At 44.1% G+C, this 22,840-nt stretch overlaps 1 protein-coding gene across 1 annotated transcript in view; it reads left to right on the forward strand.

Annotated features, from left to right (window-relative positions):
- The window catches only part of LOC129857015 (collagen alpha-1(VI) chain-like), a 38,929-nt gene extending 18,400 nt beyond the window's left edge, over window positions 1-20,529 (forward strand). The window contains exons 25-35 of the mRNA XM_055924871.1: window positions 8,342-8,404; window positions 8,554-8,619; window positions 9,336-9,371; window positions 9,868-9,904; window positions 17,402-17,410; window positions 17,907-18,040; window positions 18,126-18,232; window positions 18,327-18,513; window positions 18,714-18,885; window positions 19,403-19,432; window positions 19,590-20,529. Coding sequence (XP_055780846.1) covers window positions 8,342-8,404; window positions 8,554-8,619; window positions 9,336-9,371; window positions 9,868-9,904; window positions 17,402-17,410; window positions 17,907-18,040; window positions 18,126-18,232; window positions 18,327-18,513; window positions 18,714-18,885; window positions 19,403-19,432; window positions 19,590-20,197 — 1,449 coding nt within the window. The 3' untranslated portion in view covers window positions 20,198-20,529. The remainder of the gene's footprint in view (window positions 1-8,341; window positions 8,405-8,553; window positions 8,620-9,335; window positions 9,372-9,867; window positions 9,905-17,401; window positions 17,411-17,906; window positions 18,041-18,125; window positions 18,233-18,326; window positions 18,514-18,713; window positions 18,886-19,402; window positions 19,433-19,589) is intronic.
- The last annotated feature ends 2,311 nt before the right edge of the window (window positions 20,530-22,840 follow it).

Raw genomic sequence — 22,840 nt, forward strand, 5'->3', positions numbered from 1 at the left:
GAACCAGTTTAGCTCAGTAGATGACTTTGTCAATCAGTGCGGATAGAGTATGAAAACGAGTTGTTTACATGCGTGATGGACAGACAAGTGTAGCCTATGGCGACTGACATTTTGCAGGTGGCGAGAGAGCGAGAGAAGGTTGAGGAGGAGGCTTGAAGCGCTGGGCATCTTGTTATGACATGAGTTATCTGAATTAGGTCCACAGAATTATACCTATGAAGAGGAGCTTCTATGGAGGAACTTTGAATGTCCTTTGAGCTAACAAGCTTGTGTGTGCAGAGCGGTAGCAAAATTAAAAACACGTTTCCTTTTTGTAGTTAACATATCCAATGTGAAACGTGATAACTAGGCCTATAGAATTCTTAACTAGTATTGTAAAAGTTAATTATTCTCCAGCTAATTAAATCTCTCTCCCTATCTTCTGAATCATGCTTGTAACGTCAGTACAGTATCCTATGGTAACGTCAGTACAGTATCCTATGGTAACGTCAGTACAGTATCCTATGGTAACGTCAGTACAGTAGCCTATGGTAACGTCAGTACAGTATCCTATGGTAACGTCAGTACAGTAGCCTAGGGTAACGTCAATACAGTAGCCTATGCGTTGGGGGGTGAAGGGCTACAGTAGCCTATGCTTTGGAGGGGGAGGGGCTACAGTAACCTATGCTTTGGAGGGGGGAGGGGCTACAGTAGCCTATGCTTGGTAGGGGGGAGGGGCTACAGTAGCTTATGCTTTGTAGGGGGGAGGGGCTACAGTAGCCTATACTTTGTAGGGAGGAGGGGCTACAGTAGCCTATGCTTTGGAGGGGGGAGGGGCTACAGTAGCCTATGCTTTGGAGGGGGGAGGGGCTACAGTAGCCTATGCTTTGGAAGGGGGAGGGGCTACAGTAGCCTAAACACACACACACTGGTAAAGATTTTCAGCTTGTAAGTAGACACTGGAAGAAGTTTCTGAGTGACAGAGGGAGGACTTTGCATTTGTGGGACTAGAAAAAAAAATGCCGGGAACGTAAAATAACGTTATAAACCGATTCCCATGCTTTTAAAATAACAATTATGTTCTGGAACAGTACTGATCACTTTCACTCCTGGTTCCGTTTCTGTTCCATGAAAGTGTTTTCGGTTCTCTTCCCTGTACTGGTTCCAACTCCTTGTCTGGACCAATAAACTTGAATTGCACCACTAGCCATTGACATCCAAACAACACCTTGGCTTTTATCAACAGCCAGACCAGTATACGTGTCTTTGAGGAAGCAGTGACTCTGGCACATGTATAAAGTGAAACATCTCTCCAATTTCTCGAGCTGTGTTGAAAACGTTTAAGTCAAAGTTTCAAAGAGCAGGCATGGCCCTTGTCGTGGAAATCTCAGCACTGAGAGAGACTTGGACAATTATTCAAGCAATCATCTTTATTCAACATCGATTAATTATTGCAATAATGAAACTGTCGACCACACACCCTAAGTTGTGTTGCCGAGGCTTAACCTTCACAGAAATGCAGAGTTGTATATATAATAGACCTAAAAATGCTGTCATGGCTGGCTCCACCGTTCCCATTCAGACTAAGGGCCATCCTAAGTCACTCTGGGTTCATCTCCTGGTCATCTGCCTCTGGTGTTGTTTTAACCCCACCTTGTCTTAGTTTCCCAGATGCCAGGATACTTAGGAATACTGAGGCCTTTGTCCTGCTCCTCCAGGCCATCTCTATCCCGGCTAAACATACATCATATATTGTCTATGGAATGCAGGCTCAATCAGACCAGAGACATATGTCTAATATGCACCACTAATCATAGAATGGAATGTGGCTGTTGGTTTTGATCACTGTGATATCCATCAATTATCAGCTCAAGCTATTTCTAGTCAAACCATAAGCCCAGATTAGCTGCAGGGTGCTAGAATGGAGACCATAAAACACAGCATTAGCAGGACAGAAATACCTTACTGTTTGTTAAGTAAATAATTGTTAAATATCCAACCAATGAGGTAAATACGTAAAGTTTTTCTCAGGCTCATTTGTCCATGCCCATTTCATTATGAAGCAAAGAGGACTTCAGCCTTCACAGCAGCCCATTAAACTCAAGAAACTGTCTAATACGCGATGGTCCTGCCAGTACTACTCGCTGTGCAAAAAACCCTCCCAGCCATCATTGCAACCTTAAAGGACATTAAGTCGCAGCCAAATTCCCACAGATCGACTGAGACGCGGTCACTACTCACACCCATTGATTCTGAATTCATCTTCCACCTTATCCTGTTTGAGGATCTGTTCCGCACAGCAAAGTTCATGTCTGACACTCTACAGTCCCCTGATCTTTTGCCTGAGACTGCCACTGACCTCGCACACTCTGTCATCACAAGTATAAAAGAAAAGCGCACAAAGGACTCTTGGAGAGCCATATGGAGCAAGGCAGAGGCCCTGTGCGCAAAGGTTGATCTCGCCGTACAACCGCCGCCCCCACAAGAGAAGAGACAATCCCAACATCCTCGCCATCTACAGGACTTTATAGCTGAAGCACCAATTCAAACCGAACATCCATCCATGTCCTCTCCGGATTAACTCCGAACGTCCTCGTTCTACCCTGTCATTGACCGACTGGTGAACGAAAAGACCCAACGCTTTTCCACAGAAGCAGGTACAGTTCTCATGGGAACGTCAGCCCTCAACCCCAAGCTTGCCAGATTCCTTCAAAAGGAGAGCCTTGTGCCAATGGCACAGCACTATGGAATCAGAGAGGACAATCTGCTGGTGGAGGTGCACCAAGTGTGCCGGCTCTTGGAAAGAAGAAAAGAACATGGCGAGACAATTAGCAGCACACTGGAGTTCCTGTCCATGCTTAAACCCTTCAAAGACTCCTTTGTGGACATCTATAAACTTGTACGCATATCTGTCACATTGTCAGTAACCTCCGCGTCATGTGAGCGCAGTTTTTCCTGCATGCAGCGTGTAAAAACCTACATGAGAAACAAATTGCAAACCCTCGACTCAGCAACCTTGACTGCCTGTCCATACACGCAGGAAGAACCAAGGCCCTGTATGTCCAGAAGATTATACACTCATTTGCACTAAACCACAACAACAGACGCATCGTTTTTCTATAAAACAACACTTGGTGAGTAACTGAAAGGCCTTTTAATTGACAGAGCGCGCCTGTTCGGTGGTGGGAACGTGTTCGGTGGTGGGAACGTGTCCGGTGGTGGGAACGTGTCCGGTGGTGGGAACGTGTCCGGTGGTGGGAACGTGTCCGGTGGTGGGAACATGATTCAATCACGCTGATCTGGATCTGGGTGGAACTAGAAGACAGACACATGCATAATGTCGGCCAGTCGGCCTACAAGTATTTTTGCAATTTAAATGTAATCGCTAAGATTGTGATGATAGCCAGCTCGTTTTACACCATGTGTGCACTTCTTGTTGTGGCTGCACTTTGGATATTATTAGTATCATTTCTGACGTTGTGATAGCCATTTCATCCAAAACATTATTACCAATAGACAGTTGTCTGATTATGCATATGAAATAAATGCACTTCTTGTTGTTGTTGCATTTTGAATGTATTGTGTTGTTATTGCTGAAAGACTTGCACCTTCGAAAGACATTTTTGTCATTGCCTTGTGGTCAATTGTATTAGGCTTGTAGCTATTTTGTTTAATATTCTTTGGCCAAAGTCAATTAAACTACATTTGTATTGAATGTCCTGTGTGCCATATCTGCTTTTATTGAAGAAATGAGAACTTCCTTATAACTCTGAAGTCATGAAAATCGTCTATTTTCTTAGCATCCCCCACGTATTGGTCAAGCTCCCCCTTAGCACCGGGAGAGAAAATCCTGGTGCCATGCCTGTCAAAGAGAGATTCAAATGATCTTGAATCCTGTCCTACTGGTACTTAATGAACCACAGGATCGTGATGGCGCCGACAGAGATGGTCGCCTCGCTTCGCGTCCTTAGGAAACTATGCAGTATTTTGTTATTTTATGTATTATTTCTTACACTGTTACCCCAGGAAATCTTAAAGTCTTATTACATACAGTCGGGAAGAACTATTGGATATAAGAGCAACGTCAACTTACCAACATTACGACTAGGAAAACGACTTTCCCGAAGTGAATCCTCTTTTTGGACCACCACCCAGGACAATGGATCGGATCCCAGCCGGCGACCCAAAACAACGGCGCTGCAGAAGGGGCAAAGGGAGCGGTCTTCTGGTCAGGCTCCATAGACAGGCACATCACTCACAGCTCCCGAGTATACTACTCGCCAATGTTCAGTCTCTTGACAACAAGGTAGATGAAATTCGAGCAAGGGTTGCCTTGTTATGCTGATGAAGGAGGACCCAAAAGCGACGTAATAGAAACAGAGTCTTTATTCCAGTCTTAGACAAAAACGATACTCCTGATATATCTAAGGTAAAAACAAAACAGGAAAACTGAAATCCTCTCGTCAGTAGAGATGAACGACTGGAGACGCGACCACTAGAACATGCCTTCCAGAGAAACATCAGAGATTGTAACATTCTCTGTTTCACGGAAACATGGCTCACTTGGGATACGTTATCAGAGTCGGTACAGCCATCCGGTTTCTTCACGCATCGCACCGACAGAAACAAACATCTCGGGGCAGGGGTGTATGCCTTATGATTAACGAGTTGTGGTATGATCATAACAACATACAGGAACTCAAGTCCTTTTGTTCACCTGACCTAGAATTCCTTACAATCAAATGCCGACCGCATTATCTACCAAGAGAATTCTCTTCGATTCTAATCACAGCCGTGTATATCCCCCAAGCAGACACCTCGACGGCCCTGAAAAAACTTAATTGGACTCTATGTAAACTGGAACCCACATATCCTGAGGCTGCATTTATTGTAGCTGGGTATTTTAACAAGTATAAGGGATTTGCGTCAATTCAATCTGGTATCAGGACAAAATGTGATTCAGAGTCACAGAATATACTTTAAGTATTTTTATTAAACTCAAGCGAGAAATGGTAAATGCAATTTTCGTATATACGGGTTCTCTGTATCACCTCACAGGATAGAACAGAGAACTGGCAGGATGTAAGTAAACAGCTGTTCTTATACGGTGACAGACGTAGTTCCAACCCGTCTGTTGGCCTATCACAGTAGAGGCTGAGCGTGGTTTAAACTTTGCTCAGCCTATCGCCGGCGATCAGACTGGTCCCAGCCTCTTGGCGCTCTTTGGTGTCCCGGCGCTGTTGCTGTGTAGATTACGCTCCCTCACCCCGGAGACTGAGGTCAGACAGCTCTGCAACATTGTCTGAGCTATTTGCACCTGCATACAAAGCACACTGTTCTCGCTCAAGGCTAACCACAGCTTCCCAGCACACTTATCTGGGGATAACTGTTACTTCCAGCACACACACACACAGACACCCAGGCGCCCAGGCCAACAGTTGCTAATATTCAATCACGTCATGTAGTATTGGGTTATAGTGCAATGAACACAAATCCTAACAGAAGGCTAATCTGAAAACAAGGCTCCCTAAATTTTATCAGCATATCGAATGCGCGACCCGGGCTGGCAGAATTCTGGATCATCGCTACTCTAACTTCCGCGACGCATACAAAGCTTTCCCTCCTTTCGGCAAATCTGACCACGACTGAATTTTGTTGCTCCCAGCCTATAGACAGAAACTAAAACAGGAAACGCCCATGCTCAGGTCTGTTCAATGCTGGTCCGACCAATCTGATTCCACGCTTCAAGATTGCTTCGATTACATGGATTGGGATATGTTCCGGATAGCGTCAAACAACAACATTGATGTATACGCTGATTTGGTGAGCGAGCTAATGTGCATTGGTGATGTTGTACCCACGGTGACTATTAAAACCTTCCCCAACCAGAAACCGTGGATTGATGGCAGCATTCGCGTAAAACTGAAAGCTCGAACCATTTATTTTAATCATGGCAAGGCGACCGGAAACATGACCTAATACAAACAGTGTAGCTAAACCCTCCACAAGGCAATCAAACAAGCTAAGCGTCAATATAGAGACAAAGTAGAGTCGCAATTCAAAGGCTCAGACACGAGACATATGTGGCAGGGTCTACAGTCAATCATGGATGACAAAAAGAAAACCAGCCCCGTCGCGGACACCGACGTCTTGCTCCCAGACAAACTAAACAACTTCTTTGCTCGCTTTGAGGACAATACAGTGTCACTGACACGACCCACTACCAAAACCTGCGGGCTCTCCTTCACCGCAGCCGATGTGAGTAAAACATTTTAACGTGTTAACCCCTGCAAGGCTGCCGGCGCAGATGGCATCCCTAGCCGCGTCCTCAGAGCATGCCAGACCAGCTGGCTGGTGTGTTTACGGACATATTCAATCAGTCCTTATCCCAGTCTGCTGTTCCCACATGATTCATTGTTCCTGTTCCCAAGAAAGCTAAGGTAACTGAGTTACATGACTATCGCCCTGTAGCACTCACTTCCGTCATCATGAAGTGCTTTGAGAGACTAGTCAAAGATCATATCACCTCCACCCTACCTGACACCCTAGACCCAGTCCAATTTGCTTACCGCCCAAATAGGTCCACAGACGACACAATCGCAATCACAGCCCTAACCCATCTGGACAAGAAGAATACCTATGTAGGAATGCTGTTCACCCTGGGTCTCGACCCCGCCCTGTGCAACTGGGTACTGGACTTCCTGACAGGCCGCCCCCAGGTGGTGAGGGTAGGTAACAACATCTCCACCCCGCTGATCCTCAACACTGGGGCCCCACAAGGGTTTCGTTCTCAGCCCTCTCCTGTACTCCCTGTCCACCCATGACTGCGTGGCCATGCACACCTCCAACTTAATCATCAAGTTTGCAGACAACACTACAATGGTAGGCTTGATTACCAACAACGACGAGACGGCCTACAGGGAGGAGGTGAGGGCCCTCGGAGAGTGGTGTCAGGAAAATAGCCTCATACTCAACGTCAACAAAACAAAGGAGATGATCGTGGACTTCAGGAAACAGCAGATTGAGCACCCCCCTATCCACATCGATGGGACAGTAGTGGAGAAGGTGGAAAGTTCCTTGGCGTACACATCACAGACAAACTGAAATGGTCCACCCACACAGACAGCGTGGTGAAGAAGGCGCAACAGCGCCTCTTCAACCTCAGGAGGCTGAAGAAATTCGGCTTGTCAATAAAAACACACAAACTTTTACAGATGCACAATCGAGAGCATCCTGTCGGGCTGTATCACCGATTGGTACGGCAACTGCTCCACCCAGTGAGGTCTGCACAACGCATCACCAGGGGCAAAGTACCTGCCCTCCAGGACACCTACACCACCCGATGTCACAGGAAGGCCATAAAGATCATCAAGGACAACAACCACCCGAATCCCTGCCTGTTCACCCCGCTATCATCCAGAAGGCGAGGTCAGGACAGGTGCATCAAAGCTGGGACCGAGAGACTGAAAAAACAGGTTATATCTCAAGGCCATCAGACTGTTAAACAGCCATCACTGACATTGAGTGGCTGCTGCCAACATACTGCCTCAAATCTCTAGCCACTTTAATAATTAAAAATTGGATGTAATAAATGTATCACTAGGCACTTTAAACAATGCCACTTTATATAATGTTATACTGTACTCTATACCATCTACTGCATCTTGCCTATGCCATTCGGCCATCGCCCATCCATATATGTACATATTCTTATTCATTCCTTTACACTTGTGTGTATAAGGTAGTTGTTGTGAAATTCTTAGATTACTTGTTAGATATTACTGCACGGTCGGAACTAGAAGCACAAGCATTTCGCTACACTCGCATTAACATCTGCTAACCATGTGTATGTGACCAATAACATTTGATTTGGATACAAGAGGAATATGAAGTGTTTGTTCTGGACTTCACTCCACTTATGGGAAGACACGACACACTGACACAAACAGTACACTGTCTGTAATACACAGTCATCCTCAGACATGTGTTGCAGACTTAGTTATTATTTCAGAGTTAAAAAACAGATGGTTAGAGGTAAGAAGTTGCTGAGAACTCCTTGAGAACTTCCACTAAAATTCTCAGGAAAGAAATGAAAAGGAAATGAGAGCGCGAGAGAGTAAAAACAGAATGCACAGCATGACAACTGATGCCTCTTACAAAGGGAAAATTCACTTCAGCTGGTTTCCACTATAATTACACACATCAATCACTTTGCATTGTTTTTTCATAATGTGATTATTGATGAGCTGAGACTTTCCTGAGAATTTTCCTGAGAAAGTTCTCAAGGAGTTCACAGCAACTTCTTACCACTAACCATCTCTGTCTGTGTCTCTGTGTCTCTCTCTTTCTCTCTCTCTCATAGGGCATCAGGGGATTCACAGGGCTGAAGGGTGATGTTGGCCTGCCAGGTGATCGCGGTGATGATGTAAGTTGACCTTAGATCAAAGAGTTCAGCACTGTCCACTGCCACCAAAGGGCCAAACCAGGTGTATTGTAATCTCTGTATGGTATAAATTGCCTAGCATAGCTAATACCTGCTTGCTCATTCATACTCCTTCCATATTGATTCCACAGAACGGCCAGCCAGGTCGGGGAGGCCTCCAGGGGCCAAAAGGATACCCTGGTCTCACAGGAGAGAATGTAAGTTCCACAACAACATTGAGTTCTGTCAGGACCCGGTGTGAGAAACAGTCACTAATAATCGTCAGAACCCAGAAGATGAGGCAGACACAGCAGTACTAGAGATGGTGGTTTAATTAAAGAACAAAATCTTCAGGCAAAGAATCTAAATCCACAATGTCCAAACAAAAAGTCAAGAAGCACAAAATGGATATCCTCCAAAATACAAAGAAACTCCACAAAGTGGTAAAAACAGCAGGGAAAAACAAACCTCAAAAGACTACTCAAAAATACACAAGAACTAAACCAGAGAACCTCTGGAAAATCCAATAAGAGAATCATATGTTCAGAACAAGGCTGGGGCTGGGTGCTAACATACAAACACTGAGCAAGGAACTGAGGAACACACAAACACTGAGCAAGGAACTGAGGAACACACAGGGTTTAAATACTAACAAGGGAACGACATACAGGTGCAAACAATAATTAGAGCAAGGAAAAACAAAAGGTACAAAAAAGGTGCAACGGGGACATCTAGTGACCAAAACCTGAACAGTCCTGGCCAAAACCTGACAAGTTCACAGTAAATATTATGGAACCACAGCTCTGAATACATAGTTAACATATTTTTTTCGACTTTTATTATGACCTATGCTGTATGAATATGTTAAGTAGTACCCACTAAGTACCAACGAAAATCTGCTATCTGGCTCATGGCTTCCTGTCCTTCCCTACAGGGATCACCAGGCCCAGTCGGCCATCCGGGGGCAGACGTGAGTAACTCTTAAATAATGGAGCAATTGTGGGTGATGGGAAGGAGCCAAAGTCCAACACACTTTTCATCACTGCGTGTGTGTAATGGGGGAGTGCAGGAATAAGAGTTGAGGAAGGTTGGGGCTTGGAGCTCGTAGGGATGGGCGATTGTGTGGTGGGCTGGTTTGATGAGGTTGGTCAGAGGTAAAAAAGTGACCTCTCTGTTCCTCAGTCACAGTGGGTGTGTATTAAACTTTGTCTTCGTGATTTGTGTCAAACAGGTCAGCAGTCAACACTGCTTACCCTGAATGACAACTGTGTATATTTCACTCCCGTACATAACAGTCACAGACACACACACACATGTATGCACGCACACACACACACGCACGCACGCACGCACGCACACGCACACGCACACGCACACGCGCACGCGCACGCGCACACGCACATGGAAATGGACAGTTACAAGATTCTCCTAAATCTCCCTGTAATTAATTTATTTTCCTGTCTCAGGAATGTGAGATCCTGGAGGTCATTCAGAAACTCTGCTGTAAGTATATCGAGTGCTCAAAATGCAGTCATACTGGTTATTTTCCAGGTGAACATTGTGCTGTGCGGAACATGTTCCTTTAGTGAAACAAAAGTTTACTCAACATAGATTTAGAAGACGTATCAGTGAGCCTGAACACAGTCCCAACCTCTACTGTTAGAAATGTACCCTGCACTAGTCATCTAAACATGTCTCCTTTATAGATGACTAATGCACAGTTTATCTTCCTGCTAAACAGTTCATTTGAAGCATCATTTATCCGGGGTTGAGTTTGGCACAAACTTTGTGAAAGAGATGCAAACGGACACACACACGCAATCACTTAAACACACACACACAATCACTTAAACACACACGCAATCACTTAAACACACACACACAATCACTTAAACACACACACACAATCACTTAAACACACACACACAATCACTTAAACACACACACACAATCACTTAAACACACACACACAATCACTTAAACACACACACACAATCACTTAAACACACACACACAATCACTTAAACACACACACGCAATCACTTAAACACACACACAATCACTTAAACACACACACACAATCACTTAAAGACACACACACAATCACTTAAACACACACACACAATCACTTAAACACACACACAATCACTTAAACACACACACGCAATCACTTAAACACACACGCGCAATCACTTAACCTCTTGACGCTAGGGGTCAGATTTTTTTACATTTTTTTAAAATAACGTTCCCAAGGTAAACGGACGATTTCTCAGGTCCAGATCGTAGAATTTGCATATGATTTGCAGATTAGGATAGAAAACACTCCAAAGTTTCCAAAACTGTCAAAATATTGTCTGTGAGTATAACAAAACTGATTCTGCAGGCGAAAACCTGAGGAAATCTAACCCGGAAGTGATTATTATTTTGTATTTTTTTTTAAATCTGTGTTTCCTTGCCCGTCTTTCTTCCATTTAAAGGGGTATCAACCAGCTTCATTTTCCAATGGCTTCCTCAGGCTGTGACCAGGCTTTAGACATAGTTTCAGGCTTTTATTTTGAAAAATGAGCGAGATTTTTCCAAACTAGTCAGGTGTCCTTTGATTAGTTCCTGCGCGCGAGAGGGGTAGCTCTCCATTTTCTTTCTCTCTTTTATTGAATAGGTTACGGTCCGGTTGAAATATCGATTATGTTTGTTAAAAACAACCTGGCGATTGATTATAATTTTTTTTGGACATGTTTCTACGAACATTACGGATACTTATTGGAATTTTCGTCGAACGGAACGAGGCTTTGGTTTTCTGAACATAACGCGCAACCCAAATGGCGTTTTTTGTTATAAAAGTAATATTTATCGAACAAAAATAACATTTATTGTGTAACTGGGAGTCTCGTGAGTGCAAACATCCGAAGATTATCAAAGGTAAGCGATTCATTTTATTGCTTTTCTGACTTTCGTGACCATGCTAATTTGGGGCTAGCTGTTCTAGCATTGATTGATACACTCACAAAAGCTTGGATTGCTTTCGCTGCAAAGCATATTTTCAAAATCTGACACGATAGGTGGATTAACAACAAGCTAAGCTGTGTTTTGGTATATTTCACTTGTGATTGCATGATTATAAATATTTTTAGTAATATTTTTGAATCTGATACGTTTGGGAATTTTCTTCTGCCTTTCAGGACCGGAACGAGGCTGTAGTTTTCTGAACATAACGCGCAACCCAAATGGCGTTTTTTTGTTATAAAAGTAATATTTATCGAACAAAAATAACATTTATTGTGTAACTGGGAGTCTCGTGAGTGCAAACATCCGAAGATTATCAAAGTCCCTGCAATTCAGCGGTTGTTAGGAAAATGATCCCGCTAAAGGGATCCGTAGCGCAGAGAAGTTAAACACACACGCGCAATCACTTAAACACACACACGCAATCACTTAAACACACACACACAATCACTTAAACACACACACACAATCACTTAAACACACACACACAATCACTTAAACACACACACACAATCACTTAAACCCACACGCAATCACTTAAACACACACGCAATCACTTAAACACACACACACAATCACTTAAAGACACACACACAATCACTTAAACACACACACACAATCACTTAAACACACACACGCAATCACTTAAACACACACACACAATCACTTAAACACACACACGCAATCACTTAAACACACACACGCAATCACTTAAACACACACACGCAATCACTTAAACACACACACGCAATCACTTAAACACACACGCGCAATCACTTAAACACACACACGCAATCACTTAAACACACACACACATTTACTTAAACACACACACACATTTACTTAAACACACACGCGCAATCACATAAACACACACACGCAGGCAGGAAGGCACGCACACACACTCGAACACACTCACTTACACAGACATATGCAGGCACACACGCAGACTCAGGGACACACACGCACAATCACTTAAACACACACACGCGCAATCACTTAAACACACACACGCAATCACTTAAACACACACACGCAGGCAGGAAGGCACGCACACACACTCGAACACACTCACTTATGCAGACATATGCAGGCACACACACAGACTCAGGGACACACGAATTGTGGCGGCAGCTGTGGATGTAATGTAGCTTTAAGAACTCTGTAGTTCAGTGTTTGTTGTGTATGTTTGGAATGCAAGTGTTTTAAAAGCTACAATTTTTGGTTGAGTGTCGAATGTGTGCATTTTTGGCAACATACTATCTAAAAGTGAATGAGTCATCTTTACTTCATAGAATGTAAAGTAGAAGAAAAAAAAGTAAGTGACAGAATTGCTGCAGTAAAAGCTTTATTAGCAACATGAAATTGCTGCCAGTGATCAACAAGAAATCCAACATACATGACCGTTGGTTCCAAATGTGTACAAATAAAACAAAATTACAGTAAAAAAGGCACAGAAGGGAAAAAACACTAAAATGCCCAGTCCTGTTCTAATCTATACGATCATCAGCATTTGGCCACAAGTTCTCGTCCACATCACCTCATATATCATCTCTCGCTATGCACCTTGGATAGAAACGCTTTGCATGCCTTATCCACCCCTGGCAGTCTTCAGCTGAGATGTCTCTGCAGCCGGCATCCATTGCATCCAGGAGGGACATTTGGTCATTTCAATTTGTAATTTTTTATTTAACCTTTATTTAACTAGGCAAGTCAGTTAAGAACAAATTCTTATTTACAATGACGGCCAACCAAAAGGCAAAAGGCCACCTACGGGGATGGGGGCTGGGATTTTAAAAAGAAAAAGAAAATATAAATATAGGACAAAACACGCATCACGACAAGAGAGACAACACAACACTACATAAAGAGAGACCTAAGACAACAACATAGCAAGGCAGCAAGACATGACAACACAGCAAGGTAACAACAAAATATGACAACACAACATGGTAGCAGCACAAAACATGGTACAAATGTTATTGGGCACAGACAACAGCACAAAGGGCAAGAAGGTAGAGACAACAATATATCACGCAAAGCAGCCACAACTGTCAGTAAGAGTGTCCATGATTGAGTCTTTGAATGAAGAGATTGAGATAAAACTGTCCAGTTTGAGTGTTTGTTGCAGCTCGCTCCAGTCGCTAGCTGCAGCGAACTGAAAAGACGAGCAACACAGGGATGTGTGTGCTTTGGGGACCTTTAACAGAATGTGACTGGCAGAAAGGGGTGTTGTATGTGGAGGATGAGGGCTGCAGTAGATATCTCAGATAGGGGGGAGTGAGGCCTAAGAGGGTTTTATAAATAAGCATCAACCAGTGGGTCTTGCGACGGGTATACAGAGATGACCAGTTTACAGAGGAGTATAGAGTGCAGTGATGTGCCCTATAAGGAGCCTTAGGGGCAAATCTGATGGCTGAATGGTAAAGCACATCTAGCCACTCGAGAGCACACTTACCTGCCGATCTATAAATGATGTCTCCGTAATCTAGCATGGGTAGGATGATCATCTGAATCAGGGTTAGTTTGGCAGCTGGGGTGAAAGATGAGTGATTATGATAGAGGAAACCAAGTCTAGATTGAACTTGAGTCTGCAGCTTTGATATGTGCTGAGAGAAGGACAATGTACCATCTAGCCATACTCCCAAGTACTTGTATGAGGTGACTACCTCAAGCTCTAAACCCTCAGAGGTAGTAATCACACCTGTGGGGAGACGGCCATTCTTCTTACCAAACCATATTACCTTTGTTTGGAGGTGTTCAGAACCAGGTTAATGTTGGAGAAATCTTGTTGGACACTAAGAAAGCTTTGTTGTAGAGCATTTAACACAAAATCCGGGGAGGGGCCAGCTGAGTATAAGACTGTATCATCTGCATATAAATGGATGAGAGAGCTTCCTACTGCCTGAGCTATGTTGTTGATGTAAATTGAGAAGAGCGCGGGGCCTAGGATTGAGCCTTGGGGTACTCCCTTGGTGACAGACAGTGGCTGAGAAAGCAGATTTTCTGACACTATACAAATCAAATCAAATTTATTTATATTGCCCTTCGTACATCAGCTGATATCTCAAAGTGCTGTACAGAAACCCAGCCTAAAACCCCAAACAGCAAGCAATGCAGGTGTAGAAGCACGGTGGCTAGGAAAAACTCCCTAGAAAGGCCAAAACCTAGGAAGAAACCTAGAGAGGAACCAGGCTATGAGGGGTGGCCAGTCCTCTTCTGGCTGTGCCGGGTGGAGATTATAACAGAACATGGCCAAGATGTTCAAATGTTCATAAATGACCAGCATGGTCAAATAATAATAACCACAGTAGTTGTAGAGGGTGCAGCACCTCAGGAGTAAATGTCAGTTGGCTTTTCATAGCCGATCATTAAGAGTATCTCTACCGCTCCTGCGGTCTCTAGAGAGTTGAAAACAGCAGGTCTGGGACAGGTAGCACGTCCGGTGAACAGGTTAGGGTTCCATAGCCGCAGGCAGAACAGTTGAAACTGGAGCAGCAGCACGGCCAGGTGGACTGGGGACAGCAAGGAGTCATCATGTCAGGTGGTCCTGAGGCATGGTCCTAGGGCTCAGGTCCTCCGAAAGAAAGAGAGAATTAGAGGGAGCATACTTAAATTCACACAGGACACCGGAGAAGACAGAAGTACTCCAGATATAACAAACTGACCCTAAGCCCCCGACACATAACCTAATGCAGCATAAATATACACTGCACTCTTTGAGAGAGATAGTTAGCAAACCAGGCCAAAGACCCCTCAGAGACACCAATACTCCTTAGCCGGCCCACAAGACTGGAATGGTCTACTGTATCAAAGCTTTGGCCAAGTCAATAAAAATAGCAGTACATTGCTTAGAATCAAGGGCAATGGTGGCATGATTGAGGACCTTTAATGTTGCAGTGATACATCTATAACCTGAGCGGAAACCAGATTGCATACCAGAGAGAATACTATAGACATCAAGAAAGTCAGTCAGTTGATTATTGACAAGTTTTTCCAACACTTTTGACAAACAGGGCAAAATAGAAATAGGCCTATAACAGTTATGATCAGCTTGATCTCTCCCTTTAAATAAAGAATGAACCGTGGCTGACTTCCAAGCAAGGGGAACATCCCCAGAAAGGTGAGACAGGCTTGGTGATGATAGGGGTAGCAACCTTAAATATGAAATGGTCTAAACCATCTGACCGAGATGTTTTTTCGGGGTCAAGTTTCGGGAGCTCCTTTAGCACCTCAGACTCAGTGACTGCCTGCAGGGAGAAACTTTTTTGCAGGGCAGGGGAAAAAGAGGGAGAAGCATTGGGGATAGTCGCATTAGAAGAGGTGGAAGATGAGGAAATGTTGGACAGGCAAGGAGGCATGGCTGAGTCAAATAGGAATCCCGAATTAATGAAGTGGTGATTAAAGAGCTCAGTCATGTGCTTACTGTCAGTAACAACCACATCATCAGCATTAAGGGACATGGGCAGCTGTGAGGAGGAGGGTTTATTCTCCAGGTCTTTAACCGTTCTCCAGAACTTCTTGGGGCTAGAGCCACAGAGAGAGAACTGCTTATTAAAGTAACTAACATTGGCTTTCGGGATAGCCTGAGTGCACTTATTTCTCATTTGCTTGAATGAGTATGTGTGTGCCGAGCCTTTCACCAAATGCAATTCTTGAGGTGGAGTAACTCTGCAAGATCACGATCATGTGGCCGTTGATCATACACTTTCCACCTCCAGGCAGAAAATAATTCCTCAATGTTTCCTTCCACATGTTCCCTTTCTGCTTTTGGCACCAGTTGTTTGTGGAGGTCATCTGAAAACATAAGAAGGCGCTCAGTGTTGTAGGGAACAATCTGGCATTTCTGCAGGACCAAAGCAGCACTCGAGATTGCAGGACACATTGTGATATTAGCTCCTCTCTGACCCGGCACATCAACGGTGTTCCTTTTCCCGATGACGTTTCTTCCCCGCCGACGTGTTTCTCCCAGGTTAAACCCTGCCTCGTCTACATAAATGACGTTTCTTCCCCCCGACGTGTTTCTCCCAGGTTAAACCCTGCCTCGTCTACATAAATGACGTTTCTTCCCCGCCGACGTGTTTCTCCCAGGTTAAACCCTGCCTCGTCTACATAAAGGACGTTTCTTCCCCCCGACGTGTTTCTCCCAGGTTAAACCCTGCCTCGTCTACATAAATTACGTTTCTTCCCCGCCGACGTGTTTCTCCCAGGTTAAACCCTGCCTCGTCTACATAAATGACGTTTCTTCCCCGCCGACGCGTTTCTCCCAGGTTAAACCCTGCCTCGTCTACATAAATGACGTTTCTTCCCCGCCGACGCGTTTCTCCCAGGTTAAACCCTGCCTCGTCTACATAAATGACGTTTCTTCCCCGCCGACGTGTTTCTCCCAGGTTAAACCCTGCCTCGTCTACATAAATGACGTTTCTTCCCCGCCGACGTGTTTCTCCCAGGTTAAACCCTGCCTCGTCTACATAAATGACGTTTCTTCCCCGCCGACGTGTTTCTCCCAGGTTAAACCCTGCCTCGTCTACATAAATGACGTTTCTTCCCCCCGACGTGTTTCTCCCAGGTTAAACCCTGCCTCGTCTACATAAATGACGTTTCTTCCCCGCCGACGTGTTTCTCCCAGGTTAAACCCTGCCTCGTCTACATAAATGACGTTCATTTCTGGCATGCTGTGTGCAAGCATTTGTAAATAAGACAAGAAAGATCCATAATTTTGGTATTGGGTAAGCTTGTATGTGAAGAAAATGTAAGCATTTTAGAAACGTGTTAATTGACTGAATATTCTGTGAAAACAACATGAATTGTGTTGATGATATGGTCCACAACAGACAGATGTTGTGTTAGATGTGTTTAGAGTTTTGAAAATGTGACAACAGATTGGACAAAAGGATGTTAGCAATTGTAAAAATCAAAAACTGTAAATGATGGGGCTGTGATTAAGATATCAATCAGGGTGGATTTTGATGTAATGTCTTTGTTTTTCTCTTGTAGCATGCTGTGGTAAGTTCCTGGACCCATACAAAGTTTTAGCGCTTAACAGTAACACATGGCATTATTTTACATCCTTGCATGACCTTCAGTGAGAGACTCTGAGGCACCAAATTACATCCACAGCATGTATTGTAAATAGTCACATAGATATACAGATGTACGATCTTAATTTGAGACAGTTTGCTACAGCAGGGAAATAATCCTGCAGCAACAGGGAATGTGAATTATTATGTGGATTATAGTTAACTGGGATTTTTTTGTAGGGGTTGATACATTTTTCATTAGGGCAAATCAAGTCTGACATTCTAAAGTATAAATTACAAACTTTAGAAGCATTTTTAAACCTCGAACACACTACACGTTTGCATTTCCTGCAGTGCAGGACATTTTTCAGCAACAAAAGAGTGATCAAATTAAGATCCTTCCTCTGAACTATTCATATGGTGTTTGATGCTCAGAATATATCATGACATTATTATAATGATAATGTAACTGGCATTCACAGTGTGTGAGTGTGGTCCGGTGAAGCTACTCTTTGTACTGGACAGTTCAGAGAGCGTTGGGCTGCAGAACTTCACCCTGGAAAAAGAGTTTATCATTCGAATCATCAACAAGATTACCAAGTTCAGCAAAGACAAGGTGGGTGAACATTTGTCCTGACTTCCCTGGGTGAGAGAGGGGCCTGAACTAAATATTGTTTCTCTGTGTGTGTTTCTGTTTGCAGAAGGAGCTAGGATCACGAGTGGGTGTAGTTCAGTACAGCCACGACGGCACCCAGGAGCTGGTATCTATGGAGGACACCAAGATCACCACAGTAGCACAGCTCAAAAGGTCAGACCAGATAAGAGTCAAAAGTCCAAAGTACAGCAGTTACCTGATATCAGTTGACTGACTAACTGTTGTGTTTGATGTCCCATACTTGCAGCTCGGTGAGGAACATGCGCTGGATTGCCGGTGGTACGTACACGGGAGAGGCGCTGGACTTTGCCCGGCAGGCATTCGGCAGCTCCCAGCTGGACCGAAAGGTGGCCGTAGTCTTGACGGACGGACGGTCAGATACCCGCCGGGACGCCAAACCGCTGTCCTCCCTCTGCTCTGTGCCCAATATAAGGGTGAGGGATGTCAATGGGACTGGGAAATGGGATGGGGGAGAGTGGGCATTGGGCTGAAGGACATGTATAGGTTGGGGGTGAAGAGATGATGTCAGGACTAAGGGTCCATTTCATTAGGCATAAAGAGAACCATCTCTCTCTCCTCCAAGTCCGCCATTTTGTGTCAAAGCCTCAGTATGTCCTCCATCTTGACTCCTCAGGTGGTGGGCATTGGCATAGGTGACATCTTCAGACGGGCGTCCTACGCCACTATGCTGGAGGAGATCACCTGTCTGGATACAGCCTCACCTGGACTCTACCTGAAGGTTACAGACCACGTGCAACTGCTGGAGGACTCCTTCTTCAACAACGTTACTGGCTATATCTGCCAAGGTAGACTGTGTACAGGCTAGCCCTAATTTACAATATCTGGAGCTAGCTACATCTGCCAAGGTAGTCTATGTACAGTCTAGCCCTAATTTACAATATCTGGAGCTAGCTACATCTGCCAAGGTAGTCTATGTACAGGCTAGCCCTAATTTACAATATCTGGAGCTAGCTACATCTGCCAAGGTAGTCTATGTACAGGCTAGCCCTAATTTACAATATCAGGAGCTAGCTATATCTGCCAAGGTAGTCTATGTACAGGCTAGCCCTAATTTACAATATCAGGAGCTAGCTACATCTGCCAAGGTAGTCTATGTACAGGCTAGCCCTAATTTACAATATCTGGAGCTAGCTACATCTGCCAAGGTAGTCTATGTACAGGCTAGCCCTAATTTACAATATCAGGAGCTAGCTATATCTGCCAAGGTAGTCTATGTACAGGCTAGCCCTAATTTACAATATCTGGAGCTAGCTACATGCTATGTTCCTATGCTCTTAACTAAGGTCTGGGTTGTGTTTACAGATAAGAAATGTCCTGATTACACCTGTCCAGGTAAGACTGCTCCTCTCCCTTGTTTTTATGGTCACAGTTTCCTATGCGTTACAATACGTTATTTATTTAGCATTCAGCCTAGTACTGCAATTTAAAGATTTTGTGGAATATATCTGAACCCCAACTGCTGTTCTAAAATAGTCCACTCTTCCTCCAGCCAACTTCCAGGAAGCTACAGACCTAGTCTTCATGTTGGACGGCTCCTCCAGTGTAGGCCAGGCCAACTTCTACAGAGCCAGAGAGTTTGTTGAGAACATGGCCGCCAGGCTGCTGTCACAGGACCGGGGAGGGCTGCTCCGCCTGTCCGTCATGCAGTATAGCGATGGGCAGCAGCAGAGAGTGGAGGTGCCCTTCACCTCCAGGGTTGAGGATGTGCTAACGGGGCTAGCAGCTACGCTCTACATGGACGGGGCAACCGACTTACCGGCTGCCCTGGCCTTCCTGACCTCCACCCTCCAGAGGGAGGGCCGCTCTGCTGTTCCCAGGAAAGTGGTGGTGTTCACGGACGGCAGGTCTGTGGCCTCTGCCCGGGCTGCTATCCCCGGAGCCGCCGCCGCCGCCCTGGCAGAGAACACACAGCTGCTGGCCGTCACTGTGGGCAAGGGCTTTGACGAGGCGGGCGTGTGCCAGCTGGTGACGGGACAGGCGAACGGGTTTGATTACCGCGTCGTGGATAGTCGTGTCCACCGAGTGGCGCTGTACAGTGACCTGGCCAGACGGGTGGTCATGCAGAGCCTGGCTAGAAAGCTCTCTAAAGCTCTCTGAAGCTCTCTAAAGCTCTCCGAAGTTCTCTAACGCTCTCTAAAGCTCTGTAAAGCTCTCGTACACTTTCTGAAGCTCTGTAAAGCTCTCTGGAGCAGTGTAAAGCTCTCTGTAGCTCTCTAACGCTCTTAAAGACCTCCATACTACTGAAATGTCTATGAATTGTCCTGTTGTGCCATGTATTAGGCCATTAAGAAATTAGATAGATATGGTGCACATTTTATACTTTTGTGTTTTCCTTCTGCCTTTGAGGGCCTCCTGCTTTTCATGTGAAATAAAATGAATATGTTTGTCATAAGAAGCACTTGGGTAGATGAATAAACGTTACGCTGTAAGTTTGGTGATAAGATGAACAGTTTTCTTTTACTCAAATTTGCTGGAGGTCTTAACAAATGAAATATTGGACAAACTAACTAGCTAATTCTGAATACAATACAATCTATTATTTTCAAATAAATGCAGGGCCATTTAGCCATTTATAAAATGCACTAGAGAGCAGCGTTGATGGAGTGTTGAGAAAAGAGAGCTGAGTAGATGAGCTCTAACATACATTTGGAAAATACTGCTATTCTGTTCTACATAGTTATTAGTGATAGTTGTTGTAGAAGGACCTTTTACAGATCGGTCCAAAAAGACACTAGGCTTCCCCTCGTACTCCGTACTTATCTGGGGTGTTGGGCTACTGACCTCAGGATGTACCCAACTTCAGCACCATGGACAGAGTTAGAAAATCAGATGTTTGAAATCCCAGATGCCAATCAGTATACTCATTAATTCCCTTATGAAATAGCATGTATTTAGTAAATCTGGCTCCAACTGTACTCTGAGAATAATAAGAAGCAGGGATCATGAAAACGTTTTATTTTATATAGCTATGTTTTGTTACTGTGAAAATGTATCTGTAATGAAAATAGGGATAATGATCTCAGTGACTGTAATGATCAGTGGGTTCCTCTATCTCAGAAAGCCACTTCTGAATCTCACTGCTCTTCTTCTCTATCTCCTCACTGCTCTTGTTCCTCAGCTCCTCACTGCTCTTCTTCTCTGTCTCCTCACTGCTCTTGTTCCTCAGCTCCTCTGCCACCCTATTTCCTGCTGAGAAGCGATTGACTCTCTTGGCTGTGGTCTCCAGAGAGATCACCTGGATCCTCTTCATGTCATTCCTGCAGCGCAGCTCCTTCAGCTTCCTGTAGTAGACCCTGCAGCTGAAGCCCTCCATAAAGCCCAGAGTGATGTGTGTCTGCAGAGAGGACAGGCTGGGGTAGTACCACAAGCAGCTGGCACACTTATACAGCAGCTCCCCATTGAACTTCTCCAGGGCAGAGGAGGCTCTGAGGAAGCGTAAGTCCAGGTGGTCCGTGTAAGACGGCTCCTTGGGCTCCACTGACCTACTGCCTCCCTTCCTTGCCGTGTGTCTGTAGGAGATGTCTGCTGGCTTCAGGGGAGGGCAGAGAGCGTGAGGTGTTTTGGAGCCAAGTATACTAGGGGGTTCTGCTGCTCTTAATGCCTGAGTGTGAGAAGGACTCCACTGGATACCTGGTGTTAGAGAATGAATAGGGTCCTGCTGTCACGTTATGGCAATCCTGATTCATATTTACTGCAAATCAAATGGGATGTAAATAAATATGTCATGATAGTGCTACGTTTGAGCACTTACCCGTTCTCTTCCTTAGCCTTTCAATGACAAAAGGTTCTCTTAAGAAAAGTTGTGAGGACTTCATTTTTTACAATAAATGGATCATGGAATAGAACCTAGCTAAGTAAATGGGTCTTGTGGTTTTGCAAATGTTCTAGAAAGGATTGGAATTCCAAATTCCAAAAGCAATGATGTCAGAATGAATTCTTTGTGTATGATGATGAACTTCAATCCATGCATAGTTCTGGAGATGTTATTAATAATAATATAACATGTATTCAACTTCTATAGTGCTATTCATTACATAAATACATCTCAAAGCGCTGCAAAGCAACAACAACAAAAAACAAGCAATTTAAAAACAATCAACATTATTAATAATCATCAGTAGATTGACATCAAGAGACTGAAGAATTATTAAAATGCTTTAGTTTAATTTATTAGGATCCCTATTAGCTAGCTACTGCACATGTAGCAGCTATTTTTCCTGGGGTCCACATAAAACGTACAAATACATTACAAAGTACACAACAAAAATAGACAAGAACAACATAATATATTACATTACATTTAAAATATTTGTTTACAAATAAAATAAGAGTTTTATATAGGAAAGACACCAAGAGACAACATAAATACTATCTACACACTATTTATATATCCATATTCATTCTTATATACAGTATAGTTACATGACAATATGTCTGTAGAAAGAGGAGAGGCACTTTGGTGCAAGATCTTTTCTATATCAGTTTTTTAAAGCTGAACTTGTTTTTACCTGAGTAACCTCTGGTGGCAGAGCATTCCACCATGACATGGCTCTATACAAGCATTTCACTACACCCGCAATAACATCTGCTAAGTATGTGTATGTGACCAATACAATTTGATTTGATTTGATACATAACTGAGCGATGCATTAAATCTCTGTTTTGTTTGGATACTGTGAAGATACACCATAAAGGTGTGTATGGTGGGGTTTGTATGTCTGTTTGAAGTATATGAAAACA

The sequence above is a fragment of the Salvelinus fontinalis genome, chromosome 6, assembly GCF_029448725.1.
Source record: "Salvelinus fontinalis isolate EN_2023a chromosome 6, ASM2944872v1, whole genome shotgun sequence".
NCBI classification, from domain to species: domain Eukaryota; kingdom Metazoa; phylum Chordata; class Actinopteri; order Salmoniformes; family Salmonidae; genus Salvelinus; species Salvelinus fontinalis.